This window comes from Cebus imitator, unplaced genomic scaffold (assembly GCF_001604975.1).
Source record: "Cebus imitator isolate Cc_AM_T3 unplaced genomic scaffold, Cebus_imitator-1.0 Scaffold18, whole genome shotgun sequence".
Taxonomy (NCBI): Eukaryota; Metazoa; Chordata; class Mammalia; order Primates; family Cebidae; genus Cebus; species Cebus imitator.
Window position 1 is genome coordinate 13,196,219 of NW_016107333.1, and position 13,696 is coordinate 13,209,914.

The 13,696-nt window shown below is 39.5% G+C and overlaps 1 protein-coding gene across 2 annotated transcripts in view; it reads left to right on the forward strand.

Annotated features, from left to right (window-relative positions):
* Positions 1-13,349, forward strand: part of METAP2 (methionyl aminopeptidase 2) — a 39,791-nt gene extending 26,442 nt beyond the window's left edge. For both annotated transcript variants that reach the window (XM_017516034.2, XM_017516039.2), the window contains exons 8-11: positions 4,349-4,445; positions 10,975-11,078; positions 11,850-11,965; positions 12,654-13,349. In XM_017516034.2, coding sequence (XP_017371523.1) covers positions 4,349-4,445; positions 10,975-11,078; positions 11,850-11,965; positions 12,654-12,906 — 570 coding nt within the window. In that variant the 3' untranslated portion in view covers positions 12,907-13,349. The remainder of the gene's footprint in view (positions 1-4,348; positions 4,446-10,974; positions 11,079-11,849; positions 11,966-12,653) is intronic.
* Positions 13,350-13,696: the final 347 nt, after the last annotated feature.

Consider the following 13,696-nt stretch of genomic DNA (forward strand, 5'->3'; position numbering starts at 1 on the left):
AGAGTCTTGCTCTGTGACCCAGACTGGAGTGTAGTGGTGCAATCTCGGCTCACTGCAACCTCTGCCTCCTGGGTTCAAGTGATTCTCCTGCCTCAGCCTCCTGAGTAGCTGGGATTACAGGGACATGCCACCACGCCTGGCTAATTTTTGTATTTTTAGTAGAGTTAGGGTTTCACCGTGTTAGCCAGGATGGTCTTAAACTCCTGACCTCATGATTCACCCGCTTCGGCCTCCCAAAGTGATGGGATTACAGGCATGAGCCACCTCGAAATCCTCCCACCTCAGTTCCCCAAGTATCTGAAACTATAGGCATGTGCCACAATGCCTTGCGAATTTTTAAAACTTTTTGTAGAGACGGGGGTCTCACTTTGTTGGCCAGGCTGGTCTTGAATTCCTGGGTTCAAGTGATTCCCACCTTGGCTTTCCAATGTGCTGGGATTACGACATGAACCACCACACCCAGCCTGATTTCTTTCTCACTTTTGAAGGACAGTTTTCCCAGATAGGATTCATGGGTGACAACTTTTTTCTTTTAGTTAGCACTTTGAATATGTTGCACTGCTGCCTTCTAGCCTCCAAAGTTTCTAGTGTGAAATGTGCTTAAGTCTAATTGAGCATTCCTTGTATATAGTGAATCACTTCTTTCTTGTTGCTTTCATGTTTCCCTCTTTGTCCTTTAGAAAGTTTTTTTTTTTTCTACTTCAGGTTCTGGGGTACATGTGTAGATCATGCATGATTGTTGCATAGGTACATACAGGGCAAGGTGGTTTGCTGCCTTCATCCCCTCGTCACCTATATCTGGCATTTCTTCCAATGTTATGCCTCCCCAACCTTCCCACCCCCTACTGTCCCTCTCCTAGCCACCCCCAACAGACCCCAGTGTGTGATGCTCCCCTCCTTGTGTCCATGTGTTCTCATTATTCAACACCTGCCTATGAGTGAGAACATGCGGGGTTTGACTTTCTGTTTTTGTGTCAGTTAGCCAAGATGATGGTTTCCAGATTCGTCCATGTCCCTACAAAGGACTCAAACCCATTGTTTTTTATGGCTACGTAGTATTCCATGATGTATATGTGCCACATTTTTGTTGTCCAGTCTATCATCGATGGGCATTTGGGTCTTTGCTCTTATACACAGGGCTGCAATGAACATGTGTGCATGTGTCTTTATAGTAGAATGATTTATAGTTCTTTGGGTATATACCCAGTAATGAGGTTGCTGGGTCAAATGGAATTTCTATTTCTAGATCCTTGAGGAATTGCCACACTGTCTTCCACAATGGTTGAGCTAATTTACATTCCCACCAACAGTGTAAAAGTGTTCCTATTTCTCCACATCCTCTCCAGCATCTGTTGTCACCAGATTTTTTAATGATTGTCATTCTAACTGGCATGAGGTGGTATCTCAGTGTGGTTTTGGTTTGCATTTCTCTAATGACCAGTGGTGATGAGCATTTTTTGTTTGTTGGCCTCATATATGTCTTCTTTTCAAAAGTGTCTGTTCATATCCTTCGCCCACTTTTGAATGGGTTTTTTTTTTTTTTTCTTGTAAATCTGTTTTTGTTCTTTGTAGATTCTGGATATTAGCCCTTTGTCAGATGGGTAGATTGCAAAAATTTTTTTCCCATTCTGTTGGTTGCCAGTTCACTCTGATTGTTTCTTTTGCTGTGCAGAAACTCTGGAGTTTAATTAGATCCCATTTATCTATTTTGGCATTTGTTGCCAATGCTTTTGGTGTTTTGGTCCTGAAGTCCTTGCCTACGCCTATGTCCTGAATGGTTTTGCCTAGGTTTTCTTCTAGGGTTTTTATGGTGTTAGGTCTTATGTGTAAGTCTTTAATCTATCTGGAGTTAATTTTAGTGTAAGGTGTCAGGAAAGGGTCCAGTTTCAGCTTTCTGCAGATGGCTAGCCAGTTTTCCCAACACCATTTACTAAACAGGGAATCCTTTCCCCATTGCTTGTTTTTGTCAGGTTTGTCAAAGATCAGATGGTTGTAGATATGTGGCATTACTTCTGAGGCCTCTGTTCTGTTCCATTGGTCTATATCTCTGTTTTGGTACCAGTACCATGCTCTTTTGATTCCTGTAGCCTTATAGTATAGTTTGAAGTCAGGTAGCTTGATGCCTCCAGCTTTGTTCTTTTTGCTTAGGATTGTCTTGGCTATGTGGGCTCTCTTTGGTTCCATATGAAGTTTAAGGTGTTTTTTTCCAGTTCTGTGAAGAAGGTCATTGGTAGCTTGATGGAGATAGCATTGAATCTATAAATTACTTTGGGCAGAATGGTGATTTTCATGATATTGATTCTTCCTAACCATGAGCATGGAATGCTTTTCCATCTGTTTATGTCCTCTCATACTTCCTTGAGCAGTGGTTTATAGTTCTCCTTGAAGAGGTCCTTTACATCCTTTGTTAGTTGTATTCCTAGGTATTTTATTCTCTTTGTAGCAATTGTGATGGGAGTTCACTCTTGGTTTGGCTCTCTGTTAGTCTGTTATTGGTGTATAGGAATGCTTGTGATTTCTGCACATTGATTTTGTATCTTGAGACTTTGATGAAGTTGCTTATCAGTTTAAGGAGATTTTGGGCTGAGACAATGGGGTCTTCTAAATATACAATCGTGTCGTCTGCAAATAGAGACAATTTGACTTCCTCCTTTCCTAATTGAATACCCTTTATTTCTTTTTCCTGCCTGATTGCTCTGACTAGAACTTCTAATACTATATTGAATAGGAGTGGTGAGAGAGAGGGGGCATCCTTGTTTAGTGCCGGCTTTCAAAGGGAGTTTTGTGTGGAGAGTTTTGAGTTCATCTTTTTTGGAGTTCTTTGAACTTCTTGGATGTTTATATATATTCTTGTATTTCATCAAATGTGGGGAGTTTTCAGCCATTATTTTTTCAAATATTCTGCTTCCCTTTCTCCTTCTGAAAATTTCCATAATGCATATACAGGTTTACTTTTGATATACAGGTCCCTGAGGTTCTGTTCACTTTAATCTTTTTTTTAAATCTTAGACTTGATAATTTCTCTTGTCCTTTACCTTCAAGTTTGCTGGTTCTTTTTTTTTTTTTGTCTGCTCAAGTACTTTTGAATTCTTCTTGTGAATTTTTCATTTTAGTTACTGTTCTTTTCAACTCAGAAATTTTTTTTGTTTTAGGTTTTCTATTTCTTTGTTGATATTTTCATTTTGTTCATATATATATATATATTTTGACTCTTTCATTGTCTTCCTTTAATTTTTTTAAGCATCTTTAGAAGAACTGTTTTGAAGTGTTTATCTAGTAGTAGATCTGCCATCAGTTTTTTTTTTTTTTTTTTTTCTTTTTTTTTTTTTTTTTTTTTTTTTTTTTTTTTTTTTTTTTTTTTTTCAGGGATAGTTTCTGTCGATTTATTATTTTCCTTTGAATGGGTGTTCTTATTTCCTTGTATGCCTTGTTTTTGTTGAACACTGCATATTTGAATGTAATATAGTAATTCTGGAAATCAGATATTCCCCCTTCCCCAGCAATTATTTTAGACTTTGTTTTGTTTTGTTTTGTTTTTGATTCTTGTCGTCAGTCTCTGCCAAGGATCCACCTGAGGTGTACACTTTAGGTTTTCTCAGGTCTTTCCCTGGGCGTGTGTGCTCACTTTAAAATTTTCTTGTACATGCAGTTGTTTTTGAATGACCTAGTCTTTAATATCTGACCCCAAAGGAAGAGAAAAAGAAAAATGAGTGTGGGCTGGAGGCCATGCCAAGTGTGAGGGAGTGGAGGGGAAAGAGTGCTCACCACTTGGAAATCCCCTAGAAGTCACTTCGGCCAGAGGGGTAGGGACTGAGGTTTGCAACTACGAGGACAGATGCAACAACAATGGCCACTTCTGTATCTGCACCTTTGTGACCTGGAGCAGCAACCAGGGATTGCTAGCATTTGGGCAAAGTTTGTTTTGCCTACCCAGATACCCCCAAGCTGTGTGCATATTGTTCCAGGAACACAAGCCAACCATGAGCTTATGGAAGGGTAGGTAGTGGCACTGCTACTGTGCTAAGAGCTAAAATGGATGGAAATTAACCACATTTGACCATCCCATTATTCCCCTGGAAATTGCAAGGCTTCAGTAGACTCCAGAGTTCCCAAGTAGTTACATCAGACAGATTTTGTCAGAGCAGTTGTTGTCTATGTAGGGACACAGATTCCTGGTGCTTAATACTTCACCATCCTCCCATAATCCTCTGCAAAGTATTTTAAACAGGAAGTTATAATGTACAAAGCAGTTTTTTTGATTGTCCCTTATTTTTAAATGTTATAAAAAAAATATTGCTATGAAAATTTTGCACTTTGGATAATAAAGCATACATTATTCTTTTTTTAGTGTGCTGGAATTGATGTTCGTCTATGTGATGTTGGTGAGGCCATCCAAGAAGTTATGGAGTCCTATGAAGTTGAAATAGATGGGAAGACATATCAAGGTATGTTCTTTTAAAATGCATCTTATTTTGCAGTTGATTTTTACAAACTATTGCTGAGTGCTTTCTTTGGGTTAGCTGCTTCATGTTTATGTCTTGGAAACACAAGGAAAGAAAATGGGGAAATGACCTGCTTAGAGCATGGTACATGGTAGGAGTACTGCTATAACTAACTGGAAACTATTGCCAAGCCACTCTGTTAGTGATAAACACCTGAGGAATTATACTAGGGCAGCCAAGATTTGGAGCAGATTTTCTGTGACTAGTAAAATCAAGACTGATAGAAGACAGGACTCTTGCCATTGTTGACTCCTCATTGTGATTTTTTGATTTTGTTTGTTTGTTTTTTAAAGACAGGGTCTCACTCTGTCATCCAGGCTGGAGCTCAGTGGTGCAATCATGGCTCACTGTAGCTTCAACCTCCCAGGTTTAAGCAATCCTCCTACCTTAGCCCTCCCAGGTATCTGGCACTACAGGTGCACAGCCCTTTTCTTTCTTTTTAAGACAGAGTCTGCTGGGCTTGGTGGTTCACGCCTATAATTCCAGCACTTTGGGAATCCTAGGCAGGTGGGTCATCTGAGGTCAGGAGTTCAAGATCAGCCTGACCAACATGGTGAAACCCCATCTCTACTAAATACAAAAAAAACTAGCTGGTCGTGATGGCACACAACTGTAATCCTAGCTACTTGGGAGGCTGAGGCAGGAGAATCACTTGAACCTGGGAGGCAGAGGTTGCAGTGAGATGAGATTGTGCTATTGCACTCCAACCTGGGTGACTGAGCGAGACTTCATCTGAAAAAAAGACAGCCTTCCTCTGTTGTCCAGGCAGGAGTAGAGTGGCATGGTCACAGCTCAACCCCCTTGCTCAAGCATTCCACCTCTCAGCCTCTGGAGTAGCTGGGACTACAGATGAGCAGTATCACTCCTGGCTAATTTTTGTATTTCTTTAAAAGTAGTGACAGGTTTCAGCATATTGCCCATGATCTCGACTTGCACTCCAGGTTCAGGTGATTGTCCATCTGCCTTGACCTCCCTAAGTGCTGGGATTACAGGCATTAACCACTGCTCCCAGCCCAATCTTAGACTCTTAAACAATAGCTAATCTTTGTTTGCAGCTCTTTCATTTCCTTACTTTTTTATTTCTATTTCTCTTTATTTCTAATGTATATGCTTTGTTATATCAAGATATTCGGACATTTCAATGTTCTTCATGGTTTCATTTCCCTTCCTCCTGCCTAGACCCTGTGTCAGCAGCTTTAATTCGTCTCTCTCATCCGTATCTTTAACTTCCTTATTACTTTGATTTTCAGATATTCTGTTAAAGACCTCTAATTCTGTGAACACACAAGTGCAAAGCAGTTTGTTTGCTTGTTTATTTATTTATTGAGACATAGTCTCACTTTGTTGCACAGACTGGAATGCAATGGTGCATTTTTGGCTCACTACAAGCTCAGCCTTCCAGAGTAGGTGGGATTACAGGTGTGTGTCACTATGCCGGCTAATTATTGGATTTTTTTTTTCCCATGTTGGTCAGGCTGGTCTTGAACTCCTGACCTCAGATGATCTGCCCACCTTGGCCTCCTAAAGTGTTGGGGTTACAGGCATGAGCCACTATGCCCAGCCCAGAATACTCTTGATGTTACTCACACTTAGGTAGGAGGTGCGGAATAGTGAAGAAAACATACTTTGGGTTCAGGCAGTTTTTACTTGGAGTCTTAGATAAATCCTATAATCTGAATACCCAAGTTTGTTGACTGTAATAGGATTAATGGCATCTAGTTTATTTTGAGAAATGTAAATTATATGATAGTGCTGGAATTTATTAAGTATTCAACAATTATTTGTTATTCTTTCCCCTTCTCACCCCAGTTCTGGGATTAGTGCCACTAATACAGTGCTTATTCAGGTTCTTCTCAAATCGTTCTTCATATCTCAGGAAATTACTTACCTAATAAGAAAAATAGCCAAACAATCCTAACACTCTTTAACTTTTTTGCCGTGTTGCATAAAGAAAACCCACTTTCTCCCTATTCTTATGTTTTCTTCTCTCTTCTTTGAGGAAGAAATATTCTTTTTTTTATATAGCATTTTTTTTTTTTAATTGTTAGTTCAAACACTGCTTTAAGGATCTTCTTTTCCGTGTAAATCCTCCCACCTCCTTTGAGATACCATCTTATTACCCCTTTTCTCTGCATACTCAGCCTTTCCCTAGTGGCTCCTCTCAGTGTGAAAGCATGTGTGGAGGACAATAAAAATCCTAGCACTAGATATTCTTCTATGACTCACATATTCTACTTTTGGCTTTTACTTATTGTTATGTGAAATTTTAAAAATTCATTTCTACATTAAGACATGGCTTAAATTTACTATGTTTAAGAGTGAACATACTTTTCTTTGTGTCCAGTCAAAGCCATAAGGACAGCCAAAAGATTTTTAAAGGCTAGAATTTAGAATATCCCATTTCCAGTGTGCTTTTCTTTGGAAAATGTTTTGTCTAGTTCTTTAAATAGCTTATAACCAGTTTTAGGACTTGCTGCTTCTATTAACACTTTATGAGCTCCCCAGAAGCAAGATTCTTACCCCAAAGGAAGCTGAGATTAACAGCATAAATGCCAAGTTAATTTGAGGAATTTATGGGTCTGGAACATGGGCCTTCTGATTTCTGGGTTCACTGCTGCAAATGAACAGAATCTATTAGTTCCACATTTGTGACTCTTAGGTCAACTTGGAGTACAAACTGTAGTAGTCTGCTTGAAGACTACTTCTAGAATGAGTTATTTCTCTTTTTTGAGAATTTGCTGAAATTTTTGTAAATTCTGACACCAGCCAACACATATGCCAGTGTCTTCTCTTTTTCCTTTCATTTTCTCCTAATTCTACAACTTGTTTGGTATGTGGTCTGCCTTTCAAGGTATAGTAGGTGACAATTTGACTTGATGTTTATAGTCACTGCATAATAATTCCAGCCTGCAACATTGGGTTTTTTTTTTAGACGGAGTTTCGCTCTTGCTGCCCAGGCTGGAGTGCAGTGGCGTGATTTTAGCTCACTGCAACCTCTGCCTCCTGGGTTCAAGCGATTCTCCTACCTCAGCCTCCTGAGTAGCTGGGATTACAGGCATGGGCCACCACACCCAGCTAATTTTGTATTTTTAGTAGAGACTGGGTTTCTCCTTGTTGGTCAGGCTGGTCTTGAACTCTCAACCTCAGGTGATCCGTCCACCTCAGCCTCCCAAAGTGCTGGGATTACAGGCGTGAGCCACCGCGCCTGGCCGCAACATTGGGATTTTTCATATCTACCCTCTTACGTCTTCCACTAAGCAAATGTAACATTTTAGGTTCCATTATTTCAGTGCCCCTCTTTTGATGCCTGTTATTGTATTGATCAGGGTTCTTAGTTTGAGGCAAAATCCATTTTTAATAGTTTAAGCAGAGAGGATGTGAAAAAATCATAATACTAGGAAGATGAAGAAATGAACTCTGTTGAACATTCAGAAACAAATAAAAAAACCACATAGCACAACTGGGCCATCAAAGGAGTGCTTAATCTCCTTTCATCAGGAAGCTGTAGAATTAAAAAGTGATTGTTACAAACTACTGGCCCCAGAATTAGCCTGTGCTCTTACAATCTGCATAAGTAAAAAATGAATTCCCCTGTACTCTCATTCTTCTGTGTAACTAACATGTTAGGTTGGTATGGCTAAGAAACTTTCTTAAAAAATGATTGGCTTGTAAGGGTCAGTTTGCAAGATTTGAATTTTACAGTAAGCTAGTTATTTGTCAACCTAAACAGAGAGAGTCTCTCTACAAGAAACTGATGTTTGTTTGGGAATAGAGCATTGCAGTGGGAATGCCATAGGAAACTTGTGCATATTCAGGGAGGTAAGGAAGGCAGAGGTTTTTAACGACAAAAATTAGGGTGACATAACTGTTTTGAAATAATTATCCTTGGCTCCAAAGACTGATAACAAGAGTGACGCCAGTCTGAGGTTGGGTGAGCAGTTGTTGGGCAGATGTCCTCGTAGAAGTTTTTTTTATTTTTTTCCAGAGTATTTTTTTGTGGAAGGTTGCAGTGGTCTTTGGGCAAGATTATGGTTTTTGTAGTCATCTTCATTATCAGGCATACAAACACGAGAATTCTCTCTTCATGGCTTTCCCTAGCTCTGTTTGTCAGAGTTTTCTTAACATTACTGCCTCCATTTTGAGTCTGACAAATTTCACACATTTATATAAGAAGGTTTTTGTGAAGAGCAAATTGAGTTTTCTTGCTACCTCACTAAGTTTGTAACATACTTGTTCATTGCTTCAGACTACTTAATTCCTCTCTAGAAGAAAGGTAGCTCATACTGAGGATTCTAGCACTGTAGACCTAGATTTTTTTTTTCTTTTGCCTGAACATAGCAGTAAACTGTTCCGAGATAGACCTAGATTTTTTTAAGCCCCTCCCCCCGCCTTGTTTTTGAGACTGGCCTCCCTCTGTCACCCAGGCTGGAGTACAGTGGTGCTATCCCAGTTCACTGCAGCCACCGCACATGGCCATTTTAAGCCCCTTTTTAAAATTTGAAATAGTAACACAAAATATACAAGGCATAAAAACTCAACTTCTCAATTGCAAAAGCTGTGTAACTTCACTCAGCAAGAAATAGAATATCACCAGCATTCCAGAAGATGTTCAGTCTCATTTTCTTAGTCCGTTTTGTGCTGCTACAGCAGAATACCTGAGACTGGGTAATTTATAAAGAACAGAAATTGATTTCTCACAGTTGTGGAGGCTGGGAAGATTGAGGGACTGGCATCTGGTGAGAGTCGTCTTGCTGCATCGTCCCATGGCATTAGGCAGAAGAGCAATGAAAAGTGTGAGAGAAAGAGCAAGAAGTGATCAAGCTCAGGCTGGGCATGGTGGCTCATACCTGTAATCCTAACACTTTGAGAGGCTGAGATGGGCAGATCACAAGGTCAGGAAATTGAGACCATCTTGGATAACAGGGTGAAACCCCATCTCTACTGTAGTCCCAGCTACTCAGGAGGCTGAGGCAGGAGAATCGCTTGAACCCAGGAGGCGGAGGTTGCAGTGAGCTGAGATCATGCCACTGCAGTCCAGCCTGGGCGACAGAGAGAGACTCTGTCTCCAAAAAAAAGGGTGGTAACTCGTCCTTTATCAAGAACCCACTCCTGAGATAATGGCATGAATTCATTGGAGAGTGGTGCCTCCATGGCCCAAACTCCTCCCATTAGGTCCCACCTCCCAACACTATCACATCGGGGATGAGGTTCCCAAGACATGAACTTTGGGGGATACATTCAAACCATAGCACCAATACACTGCTTTCGAATTACAGCAGCCTGCCTCTAATGAGCCACTATCTTGGCTTGTGGGGTCAATTTGCCAGGTCTTAGAGAAATAGTGATGATGTCTGGATTTTAAAATGTATTTAGCTTATCAGCACTGCAAGTATGGAAGGATTTGCATTTGCTTTTCTTTATGTCTTTGCTACCTGATGATGCATCTCTAAACAGTAGTTTTATTATGCTTAATTTTGAACTATTATAAATATGGAATTGTATAGTATGCATGTAATTTTGCGTTTTTCTGCTCATTTTGTCTTATTCCAGTTGTTTTAACTGGAAAATAAAACTTCTAGCAGTTTGATTCCAGTTGTTAAATGTATTCCTAGCTTTTTGTTTTTGTTGTTGAATGTTATTCCATTGTGTGAATATGCCACAATCTGTATTTCTGTCATTGCTGTCCAGACAGTGGCATTGTTTAGATTTTCTTTGTTAATTATTGTGTCTCGGGCACATAGATTTTCTTTTTAAGCATTTGAAATGTTGATATAAAGTTTTATAATACTGTCATCTTAACAGTATCTTTCATATTACTTTTTGGTCCATAACAATACAATTTATGTTTCTAATCATTTGTGTACACGGCATTTTTTTGTTGTTGTTGTTGTTAACAGTACCTCCTTAGATGACCTCCCTTATACCCTTAATCCTGTAATTCTTTCTTCCATCCTCCAAGTATTTTTGTTTTGTTTTCTTTTGTTTTTGAGATGGATTGTTGCTCTGTTGCCCAGGCTGGAGTACAGTGGCATGATCTTAGCTCACTGCAACCTCCATTTCCCTGGTTCAAGTGATTCTCCTGCCTCAGCCTCCTGAGTAGCTGGAATTTATAAGCACTCACCACTATACCCAGCTAGTTTTTGTATTTTTAGTAGAGACAGGGTTTCGCTATGCTGGCCAGGCTGTTCTCAAACTCTCAGGTGATCTGCCTGCCTCAGCCTTCCAAAGTGCTGATATTACAGGCGTGAGCCACTGCACCCAGCCTACTTCTAGTATTAATAACACTGCAACTAACTACTTTTTATATTCCACTAGATTCCAGTTTATATTTAACTACCTTAATGTAAGGTTATTTAGTAGAGCCATATCTGGTTTTTGAATAAATGCTTGAACTCTGTACCAAAATGTAAGAGATCTGTTTTTGCTTCTTGAGATCCTGAATAACCTTTATTTCCCTATTTTTTTATAACAGTGAAACCAATCCGTAATCTAAATGGACATTCAATTGGGCAATATAGAATACACGCTGGGAAAACCGTGCCGATTGTGAAAGGAGGGGAGGCAACAAGAATGGAGGTATGTGTGGCACTTTTTACTCCCATGGAGGACATTTTCCCTTCCAAGCAAAAGGTCATGATGGTTAAGTGTATAGTTATAATGACCAGAATTAGTTTATCATCCATATTCACCCTGCCAGGAACTGGGCCATTTGAATAATGTGGAAATTGTGTATAGTCAGCCCTAAATCAGTTGTGGAAATTGGGTTTGTGAAAGAATTGTGTATTTATTGAGCATTCCCAGGTGCCAGTCTCTTTATAGTAGGCTCTACAGGTAGAGATGTAAACAAAATTCATAGAGGGAGTTAGAAAGACCAAAAAGTGCTAAGGAGATAAAGCAGGGCAAGGCTAGGTAAGGACTGCCAGAGGCTCTTTCATCTTGCTGCGTACGTCAGGTAGGGACTTCAAGAGATGGTGATTGTTGGGCAGGCGCGGTGGCTCAGGCCTATTAATCCCAGCACTTTGGGAGGCCAAGGTGGACAGATCACCTGACGTCAGGAGTTCAAGGCCAGCCTGGCCAACATGGTGAAACCCCGTCTCTGCTAAAAATACAAAAAATTAGCTGAGCATGGTGGCACGTGCCTGTAGTCCCACCTACTTGGGAGGCTGAGGCCAGAGAATCGCTTGAACACAGGAAGTGGAGGTTGCAGTCAGCTCAGATCACGCCACTGCATTCCGGCCTGGGCAACAGCGCTAGACTTCGTCTCAAAAAAAAAAGAGAGAGAGAGATGGTAATTATGGTGCGTTCTGAATTTTTCTTCTCTCCCCTTGACCCTTATTTATTTTTAAGGAAGGAGAAGTATATGCAATTGAAACCTTTGGTAGTACAGGAAAAGGTGTTGTTCATGATGATATGGAATGTTCACATTACATGAAAAATTTTGATGTTGGACATGTGCCAATAAGGTGAGAGACGATTAATTTTATGTGGGTAACAAGCATCTCTTCTGAGTTAACAGCATTTTTAAAAAATGTGGCATACATTTTTAAAATGTATATTCATGATTGTAAAGTTCTATAGCCCAACAATAAGAAAAAAATTAGCCTGTTAAACATTTTAACTGAGATAAAACACACACACACACACACACACACACACACAGCTCTCTTCAAGTCTGGTTTCTGATAATCATAAATGTCTTTGCTAGCATTCCTAGGTTTTTTTCTTAATATTTTCCCTTTGGTAAACTTCTATTTACAATATCTTTGAATTTACATTTAATTTTTTTTAACATTTGGAGAAGATGATTGAAGTCTGGATTTACATCTTTTATATGCAAGTCTTTGAGCTTGCTGCACACAAAAGGAAATTCCCATGATAATACCACGTAGCTATGTCCGTTCTGGGAATGTAACACACACATGCATAGACACATAAACACAATGAGATGGCCGCCAGCTGGTTTTCTATTCAGCTGCCATCTATAATTAGGTCTGGGCTATTATACATTCTGGCTTTTGATTATTGAAAGCAACAACAAACAGTTTTGGACTTTAACTACTAAGACACAGCTAAGGTTTGGGCTTTTCTTAATGAGGGAAATGAGTTCGTAATTCTCTTGCCAACAGTTAATCTTGGATTTTCTCCTCCTAGGCTTCCAAGAACAAAACACTTGTTAAATGTCATCAATGAAAACTTTGGCACCCTTGCCTTCTGCCGCAGATGGCTGGATCGCTTGGGAGAAAGTAAATACTTGATGGCTCTGAAGAATCTGTGTGACTTGGGCATTGTAGATCCATATCCACCATTATGTGACATTAAAGGATCGTATACAGCTCAATTTGAACATACCATACTGTTGCGTCCAACATGCAAAGAAGTTGTCAGCAGAGGAGATGACTATTAAACTTAGTCCAAAGCCACCTCAACACCTTTATTTTCTAAGCTTTGTTGGAAAACATTATACCAGAATTAATTTGCAACATATCTGTTTTAACAGTGGACCCATGTAATACTTTTATCCATGTTTAAAAAAAAGAAGGAATTTGATCAAAGGCAAACCGTCTAATGTAATTAACCAAGGAAAAAGCTTTCAGGACTTTTAAATGTTGACTTTTCCCCTTCCTGTCTAGGAAAATGCTATAAAGCTCAAATTAGTTAGGAATGACTTATACGTTCTGTTTTGAACACCTAAGAGATACTTTTTGAATATTTATATTGCCATATTCTTACTTGAATGCTTTGAATGACTACATCCAGTTCTGCACCCATACCCTCTGGTGTTGCTTTTTAACCTTCCTGGAATCCATTTTCTAAAAAATAAAGACATTTTCAGATCGGAGAGCTACATCTCAATGTCTGTGGTTATAATTCTGGACAGGATAAATAGCTAAACTTAATGCAGAGAAATGCAGAGTGATTAATCGGAAATGTAGGCCTCTACACTGAGACTCTTCTGGCATAGTGGCTAAAACAAGATCTTCACGTGCATAAGAGGGACAATCATCTTTTCTTCATAAATATACAGCTTTAGGAATATTTTGCCATTTTCTATAGGACGGATTAGTCTTTGTCTTTTTTTCCCCTGACATTGGAAAGACATACTAACTGAAACATGACTTAGTAGGAACATTTCCAACTCGAAACCTTGATTTAGTAAAAATCTCAATGTTTAGATCCTTTGTCCAGTGGCAGTA